This window comes from Papio anubis, chromosome 8 (assembly GCF_008728515.1).
Source record: "Papio anubis isolate 15944 chromosome 8, Panubis1.0, whole genome shotgun sequence".
In the NCBI taxonomy this organism is placed as follows: domain Eukaryota; kingdom Metazoa; phylum Chordata; class Mammalia; order Primates; family Cercopithecidae; genus Papio; species Papio anubis.
Genome location: NC_044983.1, coordinates 17,026,174 through 17,051,561, shown reverse-complemented (window position 1 = coordinate 17,051,561; position 25,388 = coordinate 17,026,174). Strand labels below are relative to the sequence as shown.

Sequence of the window (25,388 nt, the reverse complement as noted above, 5' to 3'; positions counted from 1 at the left end):
AGACGGAGTCTCGCTCTGTCACCCAGGCTGGAGTGCAGTGGCCGGATCTCAGCTCACTACAAGCTCCGCCTCCCGGGTTCACGCCATTCTCCTGCCTCAGCCTCCCGAGTAGCTGGGACTACAGGCGCCCGCCACCTCGCCCGGCTAGTTTTTTGTATTTTATAGTAGAGACGGGGTTTCACCGGGTTAGCCAGGATGGTCTCGATCTCCTGACCTTGTGATCCACCCGTCTCGGCCTCCCAAAGCGCTGGGATTACAGGCTTGAGCCACCGCGCCCGGCCTTATCATTTGTTTTTACTGTCAGACTTGTGGTGGTCATTCTCAATTTTATATAGTACCTGCTGGCCATTAGCCCTTCTCCTCAATAAGTTGTTTGAATTCTTACAAGAATTAGAAAAATAACTAACTTTCTCCAGATTGTCCATATGTAAGAGCTTTGAAGGGCTCTCCTGAATAAAGTGTATTTAAATGCATGGACTTGTAAACATGTATGCTTTGGCCACTCTGAAAATCTGCTTTCTGTATTCCAAATATGTTTGCTGGATTATTGTGCTTCAAATAATGGAAGTATTACTCTAATAATCCCACACTTTATGTATTTAATTCATTTGTTCTTTTTAGAAGATGATTTGTTCTCAGCTCCTCACAGCACAATTAGGGATTTGTCATCAGAGTCATATCAATAGTCTTTGTTTGTAAATTGATGTAAGCTGTTAACCGCATTGAACCAGATTTTACTATCATGTGTATCAATAAATTGTATAGGTGATCTCTGCCTTTCACACGTGAATTCCAAAAGTTTACTTATAATTCTATTATTTGGATCTCTGTTATATTTCCACAGACACGAGTCCGTTTTAGGTCCCTGGCAAGCTCAAACAAGCATTCTTATAACAGTTTATCACATTATTTTTATGTTCCAATTACGGATGTAAAGATAGAAAGAATAAGCCTGTAATCTTCAGAAGCTCTGGAGATCAGAGACTGTGGGGTTGGCGTGTGGGTAGGGGAGCAGTAGGATGTAGACCTCTGTAAAACTATGAAATTGAAGACACCTCTTGGTGAATCATTTATTCTCCAGTGTTCTGTATTTAAGAACAAAGGTAACTGGCACCGACCCATTATTCTTCAGTTCATGCATTGTCTGTTGAAAATACAGTATTTGTGAGACTCATTTGTGTTTTGTAGCGAGGAACGTTTCCCAGTATTTTTTTTTTTTTTTGAGATAGAGTTTCATTCTTGTTGCCCAGGCTGGGGTGCAATGATGCAATCTGGGCTCACTGCAACCTCCGCCTCCCAGGTTCAAATGATTCTCCTGCCTCAGGATTACAGGTGCCCACCACCACACCGGCTAATTTTTTGTATTTTTAGTAGAGCAGGGGTTTCACTATGTTGGCCAGTCTGGTCTCAAATTCCTGACCTCAGGTGATCTACCCAGCTGGGCCTCCCAAAGTGCTAGGATTACAGGCATGGGCCACTGCACCTGGCCCATTCCCCAGTAGTATATTCCTTGATTGCTTGGGTCCAAAAGCAACTTCATGGCTAATGGCATTATTTTCACTAATTGCACAAATCTGAAGCCATTGATAGAAGCAACTAACAATGTTAACGTCCATTGTAAAATACCCTCAAGAAGCCAGAAATCCTAACCTGTCAGTGCATTTTTCCAGGTACTTCGTGGTTGCGGTTTGTGTTATAGGCATGGTGGATGTGGCCCAAGAGGATTGGCTTTTGTTCCTTGCTTTCCACTGCCCTGCTGTTCCTTGGTCCTTTTTAGTTTGTTTTTTGTTTCCTTGAGACAGGGTCTTGCTCTGTCCCCCAGGCTGAAGTGCGGTGGTGTGATCGTACCTCATTGTAGCCTTTAATTCCTGGACTCAAGCGATTCTCCCTGCTCAGCCTCCTGAGTAGCTGGGTAAACTACAGGTTACAGGCATGTGCCACCACACCTGGCTATTTTTAAAATTTTTTTAGAGATGGGGTCTCACTCTGTTGCCCAGGCTTTTCTTGAACTCCTAGGCTCAAGCAATCCTCCCACCACGGCCTCCCAAAGTGCTGGGATTGTAGGTATGAGCCACCATGCCCTTCTCTTTTTGAGGACTCTGTTGTATACTCACGTAGCTCCAAAATGAATACTCAAACTTCAGCATGCCTAAGAGTCACCTGGAGGAGTCAAGTCAAAACGCAGGTTCTGCAGCTCCATTCCTAAGAATCTGATTCAATCTAGCAATCAGCACTTTATCCACAAACACCCCAGGTAACCCATTGCAGCTTGGCCGTAGACCAACAGAAATACTGTGTCTCCTATGTTGTGTTTCTCAAGTGCATGACACAGGACAATTCTTGGATCACTTGTGTCTGGTGAGGCCAATAAACTCTGTCAGGGCACCAGGGAACAACCTGGTGTTCCCCAAGAGGTCGTTGACCAAATAGGTCCTGGAAGTCTGGAGGAATTATTTCCTTAAAAAAAAATACAGATACAGATATAGATAGATATAATATAGATACAGATATAGATATAATATTTCATATTATATATATTTAAATATATGAATCATAAATTGACAAGTTATAGTTGTATATATTTATGGGATACGAAGTGATGTTATGAAGTGAAATAAGGAAATAAACTGGGCATAAAAGGGCAGATACTGCATGTTCTCACGTATATGTGGGCTCTGAAACAATTGAACTTATAGAAGCAGAAAGCAGAATAGTGGTTACCAGACACTGGAAATGGGGAGATGACGGTCAGAGGGTGCAAAGCCTCAGGTGGGTAAGAGGAATATGTTGTTTCTTTCTTTTTTTTTTTTTTTTCTTTTTTGAGTGCTATTGCAGAGCACCGTGAATATAATTTTAATAGTAGTGTGTTATATATTTTAAAGTCACTGAGAGTAAATTTCGAATGTTGCTACCACAAAATACAAAAAGTATTTGAGGTGATGGATGTGTTAAATGGAAAAATAACAGAGTTCCTCAAAAAAAACTAACAAAATAACCACTTGTAATATGCTTCTGTGAACAATTCCTTTCTGAGAAGTTTATTCCTTTCACCTTTTAACGAATAGTTTGTGTCTTTGAATATTCATTAAAAATAAATAGTTTGTGTCTTTGTAAAAGTTAAAAAGGCATAATGGGAACTTTTTCATATTGCAGGTAGTATGAGTATCCTGATAATGCTTTAGTTTAAATAATGGAGATCTTCTGAGATAAAAATTCAGGTACTTTGTCAGTTTCTCTAGTGTTTCTTCACCTATTGACTGCCCTCAGGACCTCCCTAAAGCTGGGATGTAAAAATTTCTCAGTGGAAAGTCAGGCAGTTAATGCATCGTGTCTTGTCAGGACATTTTGAAGAATGACTTTACTGGTAATTGACAGGAGTATTAAGGACCCATATAATGTATTTTACTTTCCTATCTCATTTTAAATTAAAATTTAAAACATGATGAAAAAAATTTATCAAGACCAGAGATAGTGTTGTCTGAGAAGTGATGTGAAAGTTTTTGCTAAATTTATATTTTCAGGATCTTATGTTCACTTTTGTGCCCCTTTTTACCTTGATCTTACAGACATGTGTTTTGTAGATGCTCTTAGCTCGGTTTATGGACAGTTCTTCATAAAATTCATCTGCTGACAGCCAGGGATGAAATGCTTAGTGTCATCTGGTCATGATTTATGTCCTATACACAGAACCAAAAGCTTTCCACTGGGTGATCTGGCTTCTGATTTTCTTTGTGATATGAAACGCATGATCATTTGTTTGGAGATATTTAGCTTTGATGAAATTTAGGTGGGCCATGTATTTTCTTACAGAAATGAATGCAATGGTTACATTATTTTCAATATTTCACGTGTTATTTTAGTGTAAATCACAACATGGATTTCATGAGTTTCAGAATGTTTATATTTGCCTAGGAGATTATTTTTTTCTGCATACATGTAGGTTGGGTAAATGATTAATACTGTGTAAGTAGAAAATAATATTGGTTTAATTTGTTTGATCACTCATATAACTCCTTGGAAGAGAAGAAAACTAGAACTATATTCTTATCTTAATCAAAAGCAATCTTTTGCCTGTCTTATTTGTAAGGTGCAGTTCTAGGTATTACATGTTTCACTGAAATACACAGTAGCCGCCGAGAGATCACTTTCAAGTTAAGGGAAATAGAGATATAGCAAACTAAGTTGAGAAGACACTTACTTCTCGTGATTCTCACCTTAAAATCACATTTAGCACCTGTTTTTTCTCTTTGTCAAAGTGACAGATTACGTTTTCTAAAAATATAGAGTGGGTTTCATTTTGTTTCAGAAGTTAGTGGAACTTCTGAAATGACCAAAGATACCGTGATGTTTTCAAAGCAGATTTAGGTGACTGAGGCTGATGCTTATGTAATTTCTTTGTAGGACTTCTTCCTAACCTTTTCCAAGATTTCAGGGTTTTTTTTTTTGGGGGGGGGGGGGTTCCGAGTTTATAAGCATTCAGGAAAAATATTTATTGAACATTTTGTGGGAGCCTGTAGTCTCTGCTTTGCATAGTACTTGTTTTGATTGTTTTCTGTATCCGACCCGCCTCCATTTTTTTGAGAAAGAAATAGAGGAGCATTTATGAATGTTATTTATTCAGTCTGGTTGATTTCCTCATAGGGATCCCGATTATGCTGGGCTGACTTTTAAAGTTCTCTGTAGTCTTCAGCTTTTCCTCATATGACCCGACTTAAATCCTGAAGTGCTCTCCCAAAGTGGAGCGCTCCATCCTCCTGTTAAGAATCTGGAGTCTGTAGCGAGTAAGATGTATTCAAAGGTTTAACAAGGTTTTTATTTTTTAAATGCAAATATTTATACTGTCTGCTTCATTTGTGAATTTTAAACATCAGAAGCACACAGGTCCAGAATCTGAGGGAGGCAGAAAACGTCAGGAACAGGTAGGGGGAAAGGTGAGATGAAGTCTTGAATCACTGGGTTTCTTGTTTGCTGTCCGAGGCCTCCCGTCTTCTCAGTGTGTCATTACTGATTGTGAGATGGTGGGAAAGGCGGAGGATACGCTGTGAACTCCTAATAGTCGGTTATTAATTTTCTTTCAGATTCTGTCATTGAAGGTCTCCAGCTCTTTAGTTACTGCTGTCTTAGTGAAGGAGTGTGAAGAAGACTTGATCCTTCTATCCTACTTTGGTTTTATGGGAGGCTTTATTACAAATGAATGTTTTACCATCCTAGCTTTCCAGCTCTCAGCTTTCTACATCACACTTCAAAAAAATAAATAAATAAATAAAATAAAATAAAGCAGCTATCACCATTGGTAAGAAGCCCTGGGGTATTATGAATTCAGAGCCTTGCCCAGGACAGGCATGGTTCCTAGAAGGGGAATAGAATCTTCCCATTTGGTTAGAAGACAACTAAAATGGGTCCCACATGAAGTTTACCAAAGGAAGATTCGTTTGACCCTGTTAAAGGCATGCTTTTGTGTCCTTTCCTCTGTCTTCACATGTGTGTCGATGGAAGCCAGCTCGTGCCACTGTGGCTCTTCTCTGGGCCCCCCGCCACCCCATATGGCTGCTGTGCCCTGACTCCATGTCTGGAGGAGCAGCAGATCCCCGGCTTACCCTTGTCCCAGGGGAGCGTGCTTTCATCCTGGAAATGGACAGAGTGAAGAGAGCAGCTGGTGGGAAAATGAGAATGGACCTCCAAGGGCTTTTCAAAAGGCCATGTATTCAGCTCTTGGTCTTTAACACATTTAAAAACAAGCTGGCAGCGAGGCTTGCTTTTTGCCAACGTCTTTCTCCTTAGGCTGGTGGTCCATTTCCTGCTTTACCCTTTGGTTTCCATGCTGTTTCTAACCTTCACAAATTAAAGATTGGGCCTTTCAGCTTCCTGGTTTGTCTCCTGGCTGTTTTGGGCTTCTCTCTACTCTTGAGAGGCTTTCTGTCCCAGTTTTACTTTTTTACTTGATGTAGTTATTGACTTTTGGAATATCTATCCGGTTAGTCTGTGAGGGGACGAGGGACTGGTTGTAGGGAATACGTGGGCCATCCCCTTCGGCCCAAGCACGAGTATCTTCCCCATTTGTTTATGTGCAGGTGTATGTCAAATATGTATTCATATTTTATTATTTGATTTTATTTTATACATTTTATTTATTTTATTTTTTGAGGTAGAGTCTTGCTCTGTCGCCCAGACTGGAGTGCAGTGGCACAATCTCGGCTCACTGCAACCTCCGTCTCCCAGGTTTAAGCAATTCTCCTGTACCAACCTCCTAAGTATCTGGGATTACAGGTGCTCCCCACCACAGCCAGCTAATTTTTTTTTTTTCTATAGAGACAGGATTTCACCATATTGCTCGGGCTGGTCTCAAACTCCTGACCTCAGGTGATCCACCCACCTCGGCCTGCCAAAGTACTGGGATTATAGACATGAGCCACCATGCCTGGCAAATTTTATTTATTCTATTATTTAATGTTATTATTATTATTTGTTGAGACAAGGTCTTGTTCTGTGCCCAGGCTGGAGTGCAGTGGCACAATCATAGTTCACTTGCAGCCTCAACCTCCTGGGCTCAAGTGATCCTCCTGCCCTACCCTCCTGAGTAGCAGGGCCTATAGTTGCATGACACTATGCCTGGTTTGTTTGTTTGTTTGTTTGTTTGTTTGTTTGGACAGGGGTCTGGCTATATTGCACAGGCTGGTCTCGAACTCCTGGCCTCAGGCAATCCTCTGAATTTGACCTCCCAAACCATTGAGATTACAGCATGAGCCACCGCGCCTGGCCTCAAATATATTTTTAAAGGAAAAAAATGCTACATATGCTAGGACTTGAATCTTCTTCTTTATTGCCAGACAAACTGAGGGAATGGATAGTTTTGTTTGTTTTTCAGCAATACGAAATTTTTAATTATAGTGGAAAGTCTGAATTATAGAGGGAGAGCAAAGTGTGTTTGGATGAACTGTGCTGACAAGGAACAGTACAGGTGGAGTAACAAGTTACATATTAGTCTTGTGATTGTCTCATTAATGACTCATTTGTACTTGAAAGCAGCAGAAATACATTTATGGAAAAATGTGAATGTGGATTAATGGTTTTTTTTGAAGATGATGTCTCGCTCTGTCACCCAGGCTGGAGTGCATGGCGCAATCTCGGCTCACTGCAACCTCTGCTTCCTGGGTTCAAGCGATTCTCCTGTCTCAGCCTCCTGAGCAGCTGGGGTTACAGGCGCGCGCCACTGTGCCTGGCTTATTTGTATATTTTTGTACAGACGGGGTTTCACCATGTTGACTAGGCTGGTCCCAAACTCCTGACCTCAAGTAAACCGCCCACCTGGGCCTCCCAAAGTGCTGGGATTACAGGTGTGAGCCACCATGCCCAGTCGACTTATAGGTTTTTATTAGATAAGGTAGATATAGAGATAATGTAGATATAAAGTGTGTATTTATGTATATTTCTGTTGATCTGTATTGGTTTTCTGTAGCTGCTGGAACAAAATACCACAAACTTGGTGGCTTACAGCAACAGAGATTTATTCTCCTAAAGTTCTGGAGAGCAGAAGTCAGAAAGTCTTAGGGGCTAAAATCAAGCTGCCAGAGGATTATCTGTTTCTTTGCCATTTCTAGACTCTAGAGCTGCATTTCTTACATTCCTTGGCTCACAGCCCCTTCCTCCATCTTCAAAGCCAGTGTTGTAGTATCTTATCTCTGGCTCTACTTTTCTATGCTTCTGTCTGATGACTTTCTTCTCTTCTGCCTCAGATCTTCCTTTTCTTCCCTCTTATAAGGATACATGTGATGGCATTTAGGGTTCTGGCTACTCCAATATAGCCCTCCCATGCCCAGAAATTTCATCACATCTTCAAAGGCTGTGCCATGTAGGGTGACATTCACAGGCTCCAGGGATTAGAATGTAGACATTTTGTCGGCGAGGGCCTTTATTTAAGTATACCACAGTGAATGTGAATGTGTATGTGTATGTGTGTGTGTATGTGTATGTGTATGTGTATGTGTATGTGTATGTGTATGTATATGTGTGTGTGTGTGTGTATGTGTGTCTGTGTGTGTGTGTCTGTGTGTGTCTGTCTGAAATTCCCTAGCTGACCTATGAGCAGCTACATTCCGATAACAGTAAGCACAGCTAATGTTGAGGTCTTGGATCTAGAGAATATTTTGTATTGAAAGGAACTGGTTTTGTTTTAAAATAAAATGGCTCATTTTAGGGCAGATGGAAAACATAAGAGAAGCATGAAGCATCTGTGGCGTAAGAAAGTAAAGAAATGCTCAGAGAATAATGGGGACATGTCAAAAGACACAGAAGCCAACTTGAAGAGGCTTCTATCGGTCCCAAGTGGGCAATTGGAGCACTGAAATAAAAAAGCAATAAATTCAGCCTGTTCTGCTAAAAATAAATAAAATTATAAATTGAAAGTTTGATGTAAAACAAGATATTTACATAGTTCCTAAGTGCCTTTCCACAGCATAATAATTAGTTACTAAGAGAAAAAGTTTAAGCTGACTTAAACTTTATTTATTTATTTATTTTGAGACGGAGTCTCACTCTGTCGCCCAGACTGGAGTGCAGTGGCTCAGTCTTGGCTCACTGCAACCTCCACCTCCTGGGATCAAGTGATTCTCCTGCCTCAACCTCCCAAGTAGCTGGGATTATGGGCATGTGCCACAACACCTGGCTAATTTTTGTATTTTTAGTAGAGATGGGGGTTTCACCATGTTGGCCAGGCTGGTCTCAAAAACACCTGACCTCAGGTCATCTGCCCGCCTTGGCCTCCCAGAGTGCTGGGATTACAGGCATGAGCCACCACTCCCGGCCGACTTAAACTTTTTAAGTCAACTTAAAAAGGTTTCTCAGTGGAGGAACCTGGCAGATCAAAGCGAATGTGATCTGTAATTGGACAAATTGAAGTCATGTGCCACTGATAGGGTGCAAAGAGAAGAACAGCATCGTGAAACATGACGATAAGAACATTCTGTAAAATAACTGGCCTGTGGCTTTCAAAACCACCAGTCATGAAGGTTAAGGAATACCTTCAAGTGGCAGCTCTAAGCCTCACTGTAGGAGGATCTGGTTGAGTTATTTACTAGTAGAGTCCTGACTTAATTTTGCAGGTTTTTCTTCTTGGTCTGGCTGCATTCCCTGGTGAAAACTCTTCAGGTCTCCTGCTTGCAGGGTGAAGTATAGGGTGCCATAATTTCATTAGCTTGGTAAGTGAAGAAATTTAAGCATCTTAACATCCAGCATACAAATCCCAGTTTCCACTATGGTATCTTTAACTTCGATAGTTTCTGGTGTCCCCCAGGCCAGAGTGCTCTCTGAAAAATCTCTCTAGTTAATAAAACTGTTGTTTTACCTGAGTAGGGTAGGGGCTGTCGCCCAGTGCAGTAGGGGCAGGGATCTGAGGACTTAAGTGCTTGATGACCATTCCTTATGAATAGTCCTCTGTATCTAAGCCACTCCCTTTTCCTTCACTTCAAGAGTTTACCAGGCTCCCTTATTACCTTGTCCTTTGGATGTCTTGTGGGGTGTATTGAATTGGTTCTTTGCTTTCCCCAGGTTTTCCTGTGGTCTCCTATGTCAGTTATCACTAGATTATTTGCTTCAAAAATGTTGTCGTTTTTCTTATTCTATTTCCTGTGGGTTTGTGCTTTTATAAGAAAAATCTCTTTACTGTGCTTTTAGTAGTTTTGGATGAGAGCAAATGCAGATGTGTAGATTTATTTTGCCATCTTATCCAGAAATAAACAACAGTGATTTTTTTAACTTTTTTTTTTCTTTTTACATTGGATGTCTCTCTTCTCCATAAACCTGATACAGAACCTGAATCTTTAGAACAGAAATGGAGCTACTGTGGTTGCAAAAGTGGTGTGGGGTTGAGTAAACAAGAGTCTTTTTCGCCATGCCTCCCTTTGTTGATCTTTGCAGCCACCCTGTCTCTATACCCAGGCAGCTTCTTTGAATCTTAGGATTCTCATGTACACAGCTGGGAGAACCACTGGATAAGAGTATTATACTTCGCTATTTGTGGCTAGAATGAATGATTCACCTCCTTTTACAACTTTTCATGTCTTCAAACTCGCATTCCCCCTGTGTGGGCTGGTGCAAGGATATACCTTCTCATCCAGACCCTTTTGCTTATTAAAAGGGAATAGCGGGAGGCTGAGGCAGGAGAATGGCGTGAACCCGGGAGGCGGAGCTTGCAGTGAGCCGAGATCATGGCACTGCACTCCAGCCTGGGCGACAGAGCAAGACTCCATCTCAAAAAAAAAAAAAGGGAATAGCAGGGGGTTGTTACCTGTCATCCTGAAGAATTTTCCTTTTGCCCTCCAATCTTTAGCCTTTCCTAAAGTAATAGTTAACTAGGCTGCTGTAATAAAGTACTATAAACAGGGTGGCTGAAACAACAGAAATTAATATTGTTACAGTTCTAGAGAGTAGAAATTGGAGATCAAAGCATTGGAAGGGTTGCTTTATTCTGAGGCCTCTCTCTTTGTCTTGCAGATGGCCACCTTCTCCCTGTGTCTTCACATGGTCTTTTCTCTGTGTGTGTCTGTCCTCAGCTTTTCATATGAGGACATCAGTCAAGTTAGGACACACTCTACTGATTTCATTTTAATCAAATTATCTCTTAAAAGACCTTATCCCCAAATACAGTTACATTTGAGGTCCTGGGAGTTAGGACTTCAACATACGAATTTTGGGGGAACACAGTTCAGCCCGTAACACCTAACTGTTGCCCTTTGCAGCATTAGCCTTGAGCTTCTTGTCCCTGCCTGCACTTGAGCTGTGCGTGGCACCCTGCTTGCATGGGCCTGGCTTCTGCCGGGCGATGGGAGCAGATGGGATTGAACAGGATCAAGTGCAGAGTGTGACTGTTGAAATCAAGTGTTAATTTTGAGTGAGTCATGAAATAATATTTTATAGTCTTTAGTGTTTAATTTTTTCTTTATAATACTCACTGGCTGACTTGGAGGCTTTCGGATTCTCTCAAAATCATACTGAAGTTGAAATAATTAAGGAAATGAAGGAGCATGCCACCTTTCTCAAACTCTACTGTTAACCTTTTTCTCCCTCCTCCCTCCTCTGGCCCCATCATTCCCTTCCCAAATCAACTGAAAACTACTTTTACTTCTAGAATTTGCCTGTAGCTTTCTGCTTTGTCTTTTTGATTTTTTTTTTTTACAGCTAAACAATTAATTAAAAGAATCATTCTAGGCTGGGCGTGACGGCTCACGCGTTTTGTAATCCCAGCACTTTGGGAGGCAGAGGTGGGCGGATCACCTGAGGTCAGAAGTTCGAGACCAACTTGGCCAACATGGTGAAACCCTGTCTCTACTAAAAATACAAAAATTAGCCAGGCGTGGTGGTGCATGCCTGTAATCCCAGCAACTCTGGAGGCTGAGGCAGGAGAATCACTTGAACCCAGGAGGCGGAGGTTGCAGTGAGCCAAGATTGCACCACTGCACTCCAGCCTGGGAACGAGGGCGCTCCGTTGGGGGGCAAAAAAAAAAAAAAAAAAAGTCATTCTACATCGGTAGTGTCTGTACCAAAAATACAAAAATTAGCTGGGCCTGGTGAAGCATGCCTGTAATCCCAGCTACTCTGGAGGCTGAGACAGGAGAAACTCTTGAACCTGGGAGGCAGAGGTTGCAGTGAGCCAAGATTGCACCATTGCACTCCCGCCTGGGTGACAGAGTGAGACTCCATCTCAAAAAAAAAAAAAAAAAAAAGAAAGTTATTCTGTATCAGTAGTGCTTATCTTGTGTCTAAAATTGGTAATTATAATTGGTAACATGTTGCCAGTTGGATAATGTGAGTGTAATTCTTTGTAAATGTGAAAAGCAATACCAAATGTAAGGTTGAGATTTCGTTTGTCTCATCCATTTAATGGTGGGCTTGCACCTTTAAATAGGGGGTCTGTTTTGGGGATCATGCCATTGTAATTTTATCACAAGGAAAAGATGTTACTGCTCTGTAGTGAAGTGTCTGTGAAGCTGGTTCAGAAGTGGGAAGAATCATTGTGCTTCAGAATTCAGAGAGACCCGAGAGATAAATTTGAGTAACACTTTATCAATTGGGAAGCCGAAGCTCAAACAGGAAGCATTTGTGTGAGACTGAGTGATACTATGAGAGCCGAGATTTAAGTTCAGTCACCTGACCATCAGTCCATCTGCTAATGTTTCATATGCCATGCTTCTTAAGGAGATTTATGTTCCTAAAAACAACTGTGATGAAACAAAAGAATATATTTTATGCAGTTAGTAATGCCAAAGGAAATAATAGTCTGAATTATGTGGGTCTTTCATTAATCTGATTGTTTTAACAAAGACCTGCATAAATTATTGGAGAGATCAGTAAAGATTTATAAGCGTTGCCATGGGAAGAGGATATATCGGTAGGCGCTCACAGCTCTTTGGTAAGAGTAACCCACCAGCGCAGGTGGAGCTGAGAAACCAACGCAGAAGGCAGACAGGTCCAGGCTGTTGTTATAGGGTGATTTTATTGGGGAACGGACAGACAGAAGCGTGGTTTTGGGCAACTACAAGACGGGTAGATCTCCATGCCCTTATGCCCCAGACCCAGGGATTATATCCCATAGGGAAGGGGCACACAAGCTTCAGAGGGAATAGGTAGGAATTTGATCTAAGGGCAGGATTTACTGGAAGTATGTGGTATTACGCAAGGAGCAGTAGATAAATTGGAAATCTCAGAGGCATTCCCAGAACTGGGGTTAATCAGAAGTCAACATGACATATTAGCTTCCAAGACAGAGTTACTTTAGCCTCCACACAAATGCAAGCAGAGTGAATTTTATGTTATTTAGCAAGGTGGAGTATGTTAATGGAGCACTTTATTAAGCAGAGCCCTTTAGTGAATTTTACTTCTAGGTAGAGCAGCCCTTTTAAAACAAAGTTTCACTTTTGTGATAGTCTGAGTGTGCTTTGAACACCGCTTCACTCTGAAGCCTTAGTGCCTTCAAGGCTTGCTCCTCAAAGCTGGTCTGTGGCTCAGGGTCACCTGGGAACTTTTAGGAATGCAGAGTCCCAGGCCCCACCCTAACCGGCTCGCTTTATGTTTTAACAAGATTCCAGGTGATTCATATATACAACGAAGTATGAAAACCATTGGTCTAGAGCAGTGGTTCACAAAAAAGATGGTTCCAGGACCAGCAACATCAGCATCACCTGAAAAATTGTTAGAAAATGCAGATTCTCAGGCCCCATCTCAGACCTACGGAATCAGAAACTCTGGGATGAACCCCAGCAGTACGTGTTTTAATTGGTGCTGTAGGTGATGCTAATTGGTGATAAATTTTGAGAACCACTCTAGGGTAATGTGTTTCAAGCAGTTTAGGTCATGCACAACCTTGAGAAATACACTTTTAATGATGACTCAGTACACACACTCACATGCATGTGTGACTTAGACATTCCATGAAACAATGCTTATCTTACAATGTGTTTTCTACTCTGGTATTTTTACTTTTATTCTATTAAATAGATATCTGTGTATAAACTTATCTATATGAAAATATGGTCATGAGCCGCTAAAGTGATTTTACAAGCCACTAATAGGTCATGAGCTGCAGTTTGAGAAACAATAGTCTTGAGCAGGCCCCTCTTGATAGTCTGATAAAATTCTAGATCTTTTGTCAGAATAATGCATTTCAAATGCATACAATAATATAGATAGAATTGCAAAAGAAACCAATTTGATTGGCTACCAAAATATTACACTTGTGGTATGATAATATATGTATTCCGGCTTCTCAGGAGGCTTAGGCAGGAGGATTGCTTGAGGCCAAGAGTTTGAGTCCAGTTGGGGCAATATATCTAGATCCCATCTCTAAAAAAACAAAAATGCCAAGTTTCTTTATTGATAACAAGATTTAATGATGAGTCTAGTAACTATTATCATTTCAAACTAGGGATGAGTATAAATATTTCAAGATATCTGCAGTAACTGTTACATGATATGAAAATGATTGATTTCTATTGATGACAAGTTATAGTTATTGCTACCAATACTCTGGTTTGTTGCTTACATTTGTATTTGAAACATGCTAAATTTCATCTCAAGGTAAATGTAAGTAAAGATGTAAATCACCCCCTCCCCAGCTTCATACTTCCAGAATTCTCTTGATGGGCACTTCCTTCCCCGTGGACCTGAGGTTAAGAATCCTTGCTCAAAGGGAACCTTGCTTTAGAAAATAGTTCTTGGCCTTAAAGTTGAGATTCTAATCAAAAATTTATCTTCTTGGAATTTCTTGAAACTTTTGCTTTATAGATCTTTTGCTTTATATAGCTTTTCTTGTTTTCTACCACCTTTGTAATGGATTCCTTTATTAAAACATTCTTTTCTGATGTTTTAGCGAGTCCTTGGGGGATCACTTGGAAGCCCAAATGCAGGCTATTGGTACTGTTTCTTAGTCTTCCCATTCTCAGTACATGCCCCTGGTTGTTCAAGCCAGATCCCTGGGAGTCATCCCCAGCGCCAAGTGTTCTAGATTTGGACTGCTTGGATGTGAATCTGGGATTCATATATCTTTGGAAAAATTGTTTAGCCTCTCATTGCCTCCTTTTTCCCACCTATGAGATGGGGATGACAGTAGCCCCCACCTCATAGAATTGTTCTGAGCATTAAATGAGATATTCCATATATTACGTTAGAATAGTGCCTGGCATGGAATAAGTGGTTAGTATCTATTATAGTTATCCTTAATCTCTCCCTTTGCCTCTTTGTTTTTTTTTTTCCCCTTTTCTGAGACGGAGTTTCGCTCTTGTCGCCCAGGCTGGAGTGCAGTGGCGCCATCTCGGCTCACTGCAACCTCCATCTCCCAGGTTCAAGTGATGCTCCTGCCTTAGCCTCCTGAGTAGCTGGGATCACAGGTGCATGGCACCACGCCTGGCCAATTTTTGTATTTTTTAGTAGAGATGGGGTTTCGCCATGTTGGCCAGGCTGGTCTTGAAGTCCTAACCTCAAGTGATCCACCCACTTCGGCCTCCCAAAGTGCTAAGATTAAAGGCATAAGCCACTGTGCCCGGCCCCTTTCCCTCATTCTTTAAATCCAGTTTATCAGAAAGCTGTGTAATTCTTCCTACAAAATATATTGTAATTCATCCAAAATTTAATTCATCCAAAATTCATCCAAAATTTATTTAAATTTTGCCTACTTCCTCCAAGCTTCCCTGTTCTCATTTGGATTTCTAGCTGGTATCTCTGCTTCTTCTTGTCTCACTCCAATTCATTTTCCATATAACACCCATATGATCTTTTGAAAGTGTAAATGAATAATCTTTTAAAATGCAAATGAATGACTGTATGCCATAAAACCCTTCAATGGCTTCCCGTCAAACCCATCAAACTGCTTCGTCTTTTCCTTGACCTACACTCTTCATCCTGCAAGTTTTTAAACTTGCCCGCTCATCCTCTCTTCTGTGGCCACATTGGCCTTCTCTGAGTTATCTGAGTAACCTCATCTGTCCTTCCATTCCTTAATGCCATGCGTATGGCCTTCCCGCCAATATGTTGCTGACCTTCCCCAGCCTGTCATATTTCTCATCTCTGCACCTGTTAGTTTCTCAGAGAGCTTTCCCTAACCACCTGCCTAAATTAGGGCACCTTAGGTGGCAGCCCCTTGGCTAGGTTCCTCTTTTAGTAGCCTGAAGCTCCCCAAACATATCACAAAATTAATATTTCCTCTCTATTGGGGAAAAGGATAATTAACAACCTGTGATTATCAAACACGTAACACCAAGAGGAGTATGCACCTTTTCAGACTGATACGTTTGACGCATTATGAACATGAAGTGATAGCGGAGCTCTTTTAAGAAATTGCTATCTGAATGTTGTGCACACTAGCTCTTTGCTATTGGTGTTGAAGAACAAAGTGGAGTCTGCCCGCTGAACCTGTCTCCAGTGGGGTGATGGAGTTGTGATAGGGTCTTCCTACTACTGTCAGTCATTTCTGCTCCAAAGCATAGAATAGAAATACTAACATTTCCCTCTTTGAAATAGTTACTTGGTTGCTGATAAAAACCCTTCACGCTTCTCTCCCCCAAAGTGAATGGTCAGTCACTGATCAGACATGAGAAAAGATGATGTCTCATAACCACTGGGTAGAAACCAGTATGGGTGATAATCTGTATCCTGGTTAATGTTTAGGTTCAGAGTAAAGAGGCAAAAGAAGGTCCCCCTGACTGGGCTAGGTCAAATTTCTTTGTGTCTTGAATTTTTTTTCCTTGCTACTTATTTTTAATTAGTCTTCAGCCGGAGAATAGAGGCACTCCTGGTTTTTGAGAGTTGCCTGAAACAGTGAGGAAGGAGGTCTTAGGAGTTCAGAGAATGTACCATTTTCACCATCACCTTTGTAGTTCTTGTTTCAAATAAGGGACTTTAGGAATTACATGGGACCCTGAGACAGATGTTGAAATGTAGGACAATCAGTTTACATGGGATGCCTGGCAGTTCTGTTCCATGCCCTGTTCGGCTGAATGGTGTTCCTGATTATTTAAAAATGTGATCTCTTTTGGGGAAAGACTGTTTTTTTTTGTTGTTGGTGGTGTATTTTAACAGAAGCCACACAAAGAAATATTCTTGTTATGGACTGTGGGTAATGATAATCACTTGGAAAATGATGTGTTTAAAAACAAAATACAGTTTTCTTTCTTTTTTTTTTTTTTAAGATGGAGTCTTGCTCTGTCAGCCAGGCTGGAGTGCAGTGGTGTGTTCTCAGCTCACTACAGCCTCTGCCTCCCCAGTTCAAGCGATTCTCTTGCCTCAGCCTCCTGAGTAGCTGATATTCCAGGAACCACCAGGCCCGACTAAGTTTTGTATTTTTAGTAGAGATGGGGTTTCACCATGTTGGTCAGGCTGGTCTCGAAATCCTGACGTAGTGATCCACCCACTTTGACCTCTCAAAGTGCTGAGATTACAGATGTGAGCTACCACGCCCAGCCAGAATACAGTTTTCTAATTGCAGAAAAGTAACATTAATTTTTTTAAAACCGACCATAATTCAGCCTCCCATTCAAGCCATCCTTTTTATTTTCCGCTGACTTCCCTATAGATGTTTATATGTGTACATTTTTATATAGTTGTAATAATGCAGTGATAGTTTGTATTCTGATTCTTTTCATGTTGTATTTTTCATGTTTCATTTTGAATGGTTAGATAGCATCAAGTACATATGTCATAATTACTTTACCAATCTCATGTTGGATAATTTGTTTTATGATGTATTTTTTTATGATGTATTTTAAATGTGTCTTTGTTTTGTTCTAATTTTGCAGGCAGAGACATTTGTTTGGGTGAACAATGCATCTGCACATTCCCAGAGTGTTGCTAAGGCCAAATATGAATTTTTATTTGGCAGAGCTGAAGGGAAAACTCCAGATACTAGTAAGTATTTCCTGATATCCCTCTTCCAGGTGAAAGATAAGAAGAGCTGTGATTTCACAGTGATTTTTCTCCACCTGCATTACTTTCTTCTTACCTGTGAAACCTGCTTGCTCTAATTATTCATCAAAACAATCTTCCCAGGATGTAGAATCCACAAATATTTCATGTAATTCTTGTGTCCTATTCTTGGTAATTTCAAGTCATGTTCTTCGTTTGAGGAATTCTCAGCTTCTGATATTTGAAATTCCAAGAATTAACCAATTTTCATAAGAGTTTTCCATAGTTACCATTGTTGTATATATTGACTAATGTATTTTTGGTGGTTTTTTTTTTTTTTTTTTTTTTTTTTTTTTTAAGACAAGGTAGTGCTCTGTCATCCAGACTGGCGTGCAGTGGCATCATCCTAGCTTACTGCACCCTTAACCGCCGGGCTCAAATGATCCTTCTGCCTCAACCTCCCAAGTAGCTGGGACTACATGCACATGCCACCATACCTGACTAATTGAAAAAATCCTTGCTACCATACCTGACTAATTAAAAAAATCCTTGCCACTATACCTGACTAATTAAAAAAATCCTTTTTTTTTTTTTTTTAACATACAGGGTCTGGCTGTGCTGTCCAGGCTGGTCTCAAACTCCTGGCCTCAAGCCATCCTCCTGCCTCAGCCCCACAACGCACTAAATTTACGGATGTGAACCACCGTGCCCAGCCCTTGGTGCTTGTTTTTCACTAACAAAATATATTATTAGGAAACATTTCTACAATGATTTTCAGACACTGCAGTCTTTACTTTGAAGGTTATTGTAGCTCTTGCTTATTTTTAATACTTTTTAGTATTGGCCTAATCTAGTCAGCAAACTTAGTATTCTGGAACTAGAAGCAACATTCTTCAATTTGAAACAGGTAAATTTAGAACAAATAGAACTATTACTAGTAACAATATTAGCTAACCTACTAGATCACTTACCGTGTGTTAAGGCACTATGCTAATCATCACAATAACCGTATATAAAAGTTGATACTGTTATCCCCATTTTCCAGATGAGGGATTGAAGTAATCTCCTCCCAATCACAATCACTCACACAGTAGAGCCAGGAGTTTAATGCAGGTTTGTCTCACCGCAGAGCTCATCCTGTTAAGGCAATACTTTTTTGAAGGCATTTTCCTAGAAGGAGGTACAAGATAAAAATGCAAATAGCTTTGTATAGAATGTCAAAACATTTAACTTTATCTACGGAAAACTGATGATAAAGGGGATATTAGCATATCTTGAGAGTTAGATTGGAAAAGGCTATTGCATGTGGTTAATATTCTCTGATTTCTGGATCTAGACTTCTTGAATTTGAACCCTGGCCTTGTATCTTACAAACTGTGTGACCTTGCAAAGTTACCCAACTTATTTGTGACTCAGTTTTCTCATCTGTAAAATGCGATTATAGTGACATATGTCTTAGAATTCTTTTGAGTTTGAATTAAGTTTTCATTTATAAAGATCTTAGAGTCATGTCCCATCTCTACTAAAAATACAGAAAATTAGCCGAGCATGGTGGCGGGCGCCTGTGGTCCCAGCTACTCGGGAGGCTGAGGCAGGAGAATGTCGTAAACCCAGGTGGTGGAGCTTGCAGTGAGCTGAGATCACGCCCCTGCACTTCAGCCTGGGCAACAGCGCGCAAAACTCCATCTCAAAAAAAAAAAAAAAAAAAAAAAAAAATCTTAGAGTTATGCTTGGTATGTAATAAGTACTATAAAAGTGTTTGCTGCTATTAATTGTTGTGATAACCGTCACTATCATCATCATCATGTCCCTGACCTTTGAGGCTGATATTATAAGTGCAATCCTTACATTTTTCAGCTCCATCATTATCTGACACTGATTTTTGTTTTGGGAAGACAAAGAATCTGACTTAATACAGCTGTTGCTCAGTTGAAGAAAGCCAACTATGAACTACACATTTTTGACTCACAGGTTAGATGGGATTATTTAATAACTCCACAGTATTTGAGGATACCAAGAAGGCAGTGGATACACAGCCATATAATAACGTCTTTTAGCTTAAAAAGTGAATGTTTATTAGATATCTTAATCATTGGGAACTCTTAGATACAGTAAAAAAAAAAAAAACAGCTAAATTATTTTAAAAAATCATTTGGCTTTTATCACAGTGTCCTAATTTAGAGGAGAATGTGTTTCATAGTATATCTCTTATACTTAACATGTATTGTAGCCTTTTATGCTGTTTGTCATGTATCATAAATACCTAACTATTCTGGGCTTGAAGTTTGAGGTACCTAATCATCTGTTTACTCGTTCCCTGATGGGGGTACTGATTATAGTTATCCCAAGGCTTTAAAAAACTCTGGCATTGGCCTGGCATGGTTGCTCACACCTCTAATCCCGACACTTTGGGAGGCCGAGACAGGTGGATCACCTGAGGTCAGGAGTTTGAGACCAGCCTAGCCAACATGGTGAAAGCCTGTCTCTACTAAAAATATAAAAATTAGCTGGGCGTGGTGACATGTGCCTGTAATTCTGGCTACTCGGGAGACTGAGGCACGAGAATTGTTTGAGCCCAGGAGGCAGAAGTTGCAGTGAGCCGAGATCATGCCACTGCACTTGAGCCTGGATGACTGAGTGAGACTCTGTCTCAAAAAGTAAACAAAAAATTTTTAAAATAAAATAAAACTCCTTGGCAAAGACTTAACTTCGAATGTGACATTGTGATTTTTTTGCTAATTAAGCTTTTTTTTTTTTGACTATAATAAAACTGATTTTTACTTAACCATATAGAGATAATACCAAATGTCTGCATAGTTCTCTGACTTATTGGTGAGTGAGTTTGGTTTTTCCTTACTCATGGGTTTTGAGTAGTTTTCCCTGTATCAGCAGCTCAGATATATCGTAGCCGAAGCAAATCAAAATGACACTTTAAACCTTTTGTTTCTTATTTGCCTTGGTAAAAATGGTCGGTGGTAGTTGCTGCTGGTGTGATGTTATTCTGTAGGTGTGAAAGGATGCATACATTATTGAACAAATACATTTAATGAGCACCTATGCACGGGTTACTTGTGTTTGGCACATTGAAGGTGCAAAGATGTGGAAGATGTGGTTCTTACTCATAAGTTTCTTATTCTTTAGCTAAGGAGAAACAATATGTCTCCAAATGACTAGCAAGAAAGAATGATCACTTTCAGTTCATCTGATGATGACTCCATGGAGGAGGTGGGAGTTGAACTTGGTCTTGAAGGATGACTATACTTCTGAATAGTAGAATTTTGCAGGAAGAGCATTTCAAATTGAAGAAATGGCATAAGCAGGAAACAGAAATTGTTTGAGGAACTGGGGAAGAGTAGCCCGGTTAGTCTGCAGACATCATCATTGAGAGAAAAATTCAGAAATATTACCATTTAGAAAAGGGCCATATCATGTAGTGCCTCCTTAGGCAAGGTGAGACTTTACAGACTTTTAAAAATATGTAGGTGAGGAAAATGAGCTTCAGAGGTATTAAAGAACATGCCTAAAGGCACACAGCTGACATGCTTTAGAATCCGGTTAAGAATCGAGTCTCTCTGATGGCCTATGAGAAGTCTCGGCTTCAGTGCAGTCCTCTTATTAGGTACAGCATGCCAGTAATTGGAAGTTATTTGATGTAATGAGGGAAGATAGGCACCTTCATGTGTTACTCAGTTGTTTGGAGAGTTGTAGAACTTCATAAATGGTCCTAAACTTGCTTTTTAGAGTTTGTGTGGGTTTTTGAAACTCTCTGACTGTAATTACTCCTCACAGCTGTCTGTGGCTGGAATAAAGCTGTATCCTGTTCTCCCACTTTACTGAACGCAGGGTGCCTGTGGCAGCAGCAGCGGAGCCTGGGTCCCAGCCTATGACAGGTGCCTGTGGACAGGTCGCTGAGACTCCTCAGTTTCTTCATTTGAAAAATGGGGATAATGGTAGTAACTTCTTCACAGAGTTTTAGTGGAAATTGAATGAGATTGTGAATACACAGCTCAAGGTTTGGCACATGGTACCCAGTCAGTGTTTAGCTGTTAGGAAACTAGTTTATATGTTGAAGTAGCAGAATCCTTATGTTGGAAGAAATAGTAGAAGTTCTTTTGCATTTTATAGATGAGGAAACTGATGACTCAAGAGAATGAATTAATTAGCCCCAAACTTGTTGGTAGGTTTGAGACCATGATCCAGGTTCCTCGGTTCTGCATCATGTTTGAAATGTGACATCGTCTGTTCCTGTGGAAAAACCAACTCTCAGGTTGGAAAGATGTAAAAGTCACCTCACCCCACTCTCCTGAAATATGCTATAAATGTGCTGTGTTAGAATGGCAACCAGGATCAGAATACACAGGCTCTGAGGGAGGCCTTCGGGGACTTTTCTGTTGGGGAAGGTACCTGATGACTAGCGGAGGAAGGAGGAGAACTGTTTTCACATTGCCTCCCTGCTGCCATCACCTGAACTGTTCGGAGCCCATCATTAAAGGAGAAGAGTTGGGTAGGGCTAGTAGGGAAGCCATAGGAAATGTGTTATACTTTTAAGGTTCTAGAGTGATTGTGTAGTGAGAGCTTAGCTGCTTGGAAGCCTCTGAAAGACATACCAAAATTTTATTAAAATGTTAGTTTTCTTTTAGTTGGAACTCATTCTAAATCATATTGTCTAAGCAAATTTTCTCCTTATGGTGATTTATGGTCAGAAGTATGAATAGGTAAGGTGCTTGCTGGACTTAGATGTAAATGGATTCTGTAGCATATGATTTTAAGAAGTATCTCATGTCAGTTTTTAAAAAATTACCTGTTTTATTTTTAAAGGTAAAGTGAATCATGTGTAGATACGTGACTCCTTGCAGTGTAATATGGTTCTTTTCAGCAAAATTAACTAGATCAGGGTTTCTCAACAGTTTGACTATTGACGTTTAGTGTTGGAGATCCAACAAAGGACTTGTATCTAGAATACATAGAGAGCTTTTATATCTCAATGAGAAGAAGGCAAACCCCCTAATGGGGAAAAAAAATGGGCAAAAAATTGTAACAGATATGGATGGCAGATAAGCACATGAAAAGGTGCTCAACATTATTAGTCATTAGGGAAATGGAAATGAAAACCACAATGAGATACTAATAAAATCTACTAGAATGGCTAACATTAAAAAGACTGGCCATATTGTGATTGGTAAGAAAGTGGAGCTGCTGAACTCTTACACACTGGTGGTGGGAATGTGAAAGGTCCAATTGTTTACAAACAGCTGAAGGCCGGGCGCGGTGGCTCATGCCTGTAATCCCAGCACTTTGGGAGACCAAGGCGGGCAGATCACGAGATCAAGAGATGGAGACCATCCTGGCCAACATGGTGAAACACCGTCTCTACTAAAAATAGAAAAATTAGCCCGGTGTGGTTGCACATGCCTGTCATCCCAGGTACTCAGGAGGCTGAGGCAGGAGAAATGCTTGAACCTGGGAGGCGGAGGTTGCGGTGAGCTGAGATCGCACCACTGCACTCCAGCCTCGTGACAGAGTGATACTCCGTTTCAAAAAAAAAAAAAAAAAAAGCAGTAGAAACAGTTAAGAAGTTAAAGATATACCTTTTGTACCACTAGGCCATTCCATTTCTTGATATTTACCCAAGAGAAATGAAAGCGTGTGTGCGTGCAAAGACTTGTACGTGAAAGTTTATGGCCCGTCTCAGGTTTCACTGTTTGGGAAATCAAGCAGATTTGGAATCTTAAGTTTATGCTTCTTTAAAAAAAAATTAGGTAATGAAATGAGGAAATGAATAACAAGTGGTAGAATTTGCATGGTGCGTTTCAAAATATTTAATCCCTTCTTTTGCCTTAATTGGCTTTAATTTATTGGCTTAATTGGCTTTAATCGCAGTATGCACTGGAGTCTCTTCTTTTAAATGCAAAGACCTTTGAGATCTCACCTGTGGGTAATTGGCTCTTTCTCTATGGACAGCTTTCAGGGCTCTCTTGATCCCTCCCCACTCACATTTCTGGAAGTGTGAGTTTTGTGTTCTTGCTATATGGTGCATGTGGAACCCTTTCAGTCATGTCTTTCCTTAGCTCTGAAAATATGTGTCCTCTCTACTTTTTAAGAATGATTTTTACTTCTGCAGTTCCTATTAGATGGATGTTGGTTCTCCTGGATTAGATCAATCTTCTATGTCTTTTCATTTTTCTTTCCTATTTTAAAGCATGATCTTCCATTCTTTCTAACAACATTTTTATAGTTTTATTTATGATTTCAAGAGTTATTTCCCATTCTCTGGTCACTCAGTTTTATTGCAGTCTGCTTTTTTATGGATGCATTATTTTGAATCTCTCTAAATAAAAAATTAGATTTTTTTTTTCTCCCTGTGATTTTCTTCTATTTCCTGGATTTCTCCTTCATCCAGGGTCGGTTCTGTTTCATTAAATCTTGGAACTTCTTTTGAAAGCCACTGTTAAGTCCTCAAATGTTGGAGTTTGCTCATATGCATGAATGAAAGTTTGAGTTCCCAAATATAGACAGGTAGAGTTTCTCTGGCTGTGTGGATTATGTGTCCTTAGCAGGCCTCTTCCCTTCATATAGAAGAGGGCTGGAATGGGTTTCTATGAGGTGGGGTGTATGGACGGGCACAGGTGCAGGTGGGATTAGACCCATGCTGAGTGCCTTGCTGCAGGCAAGCCTCTGAGTAGGGGAACAGGGTGGGAGGGGCTAGGATGGGAAGCTGTTCTGCAGGTAATTTTTCAGTTAATCATGGTGACGTATGTTCTGCTTCCCATTCCAGGTCTGCAGACCTGCCAACTCTGGGGTTCTAGCTTCTCTGTGGCTCTACTGTTACGATAACTGTGGCCCTCTGGGCTTGTTTGGGGTTGTGACTTCTGTCTATGGTTATTTTGTCTATGGTTATACTCTTTTTGTTTTTTTTTCTCAGCACTGTTATCAATTTATTTTCTTTTGAAATTGGTTGTTGCTGTTTTCATAGGGCTTGGAGAAGATTAAACAAATTTGTATCCTTGTCTGCCATAGTGACCCAGAAGGCTGAATACTTTAAAAAAATAACTTTATTGAGATATAATTTGTAAACCATACAATTCATCCATTTAATGTGTAAAATTCAGTGGCTATTTAGTGCGTTCATAGAATTGTGCATCATCCACAGGCCACTTTAGAACATTTTCATCATCTTAAAAAGCTGTAGTCCCAGCTGCTTGGGAGGCTAAAGTTGGGAGGATCGTTTGAGCTCAGGAGTTCAAGTCCAGTCTGGGCAACATATTGAGACCTTGTCTTGAGCAAGAGGAAGAGGACGAGGAAGAGGAAGAGGAAGGAAGGGAAAGGAAAGGAAAGGAAAAAAGAAGAGCAGAGGAGAGGAAGGGAGAGAGAAAGAGAGAAAGAGGAAAGGAAGGAAGGAAGGAAAGAAGGAAAAAGAGAAAGAGAAGGAAAGAAAAAGGAAGGAAGGAAGGAAAGACAGAGAGAGGAAGGGAGGGAGGGAGGACACCCACTGGCTGTCACTTCAGGCAACCACTAATTTGCTTTTTGTCTGTAGAGATTTTCTTATTCTGGACACTTCATATAAACAGAATCATTGTTACGACTAGTTTTGCTGTAATATTTACCTCTACTTTTTTCGTGTGGAATAATAGTCAGTTATATGGATAGGACACATTTTGTCTGTTCACCATTTGAGGGAAGTTTAGTAAATTAGTCCGTTCTCATGCTGCTAATAAAGACACACCTGAGACTGGGTAATTTATAAAGGAAAGAGGTTTAATGGACTCACAGTTCCACATAGCTGGAGAGGCCTCACAATCATGCTGGAAGACGAAGGAAGAGCAAAGGGACGTCTTACATGGCACCAGGCAAGAGGGAACTCGTACAGAGGAATTCCCATTTATGAAACCATCAGATCTTGTGAGACTTCTTTGCTATCATGAGAACAATGTGGGGGAAACTGCTCACATGATTCCATTATCTCCACCTGGCCCCACCCTTGACATGTGGGGATTATTACAATT

General features: G+C 40.5%; 1 protein-coding gene across 3 annotated transcripts in view; it reads left to right on the top strand.

Annotated features, from left to right (window-relative positions):
* PSD3 (pleckstrin and Sec7 domain containing 3) overlaps positions 1–25,388 on the top strand; it is a 704,060-nt gene that overhangs the window by 281,291 nt on the left and 397,381 nt on the right. For all 3 annotated transcript variants that reach the window (XM_017961820.3, XM_021942810.2, XM_021942812.2), the window contains one exon: positions 17,280–17,388. In XM_017961820.3, the coding sequence (XP_017817309.3) occupies positions 17,280–17,388 (109 nt within the window). The remainder of the gene's footprint in view (positions 1–17,279; positions 17,389–25,388) is intronic.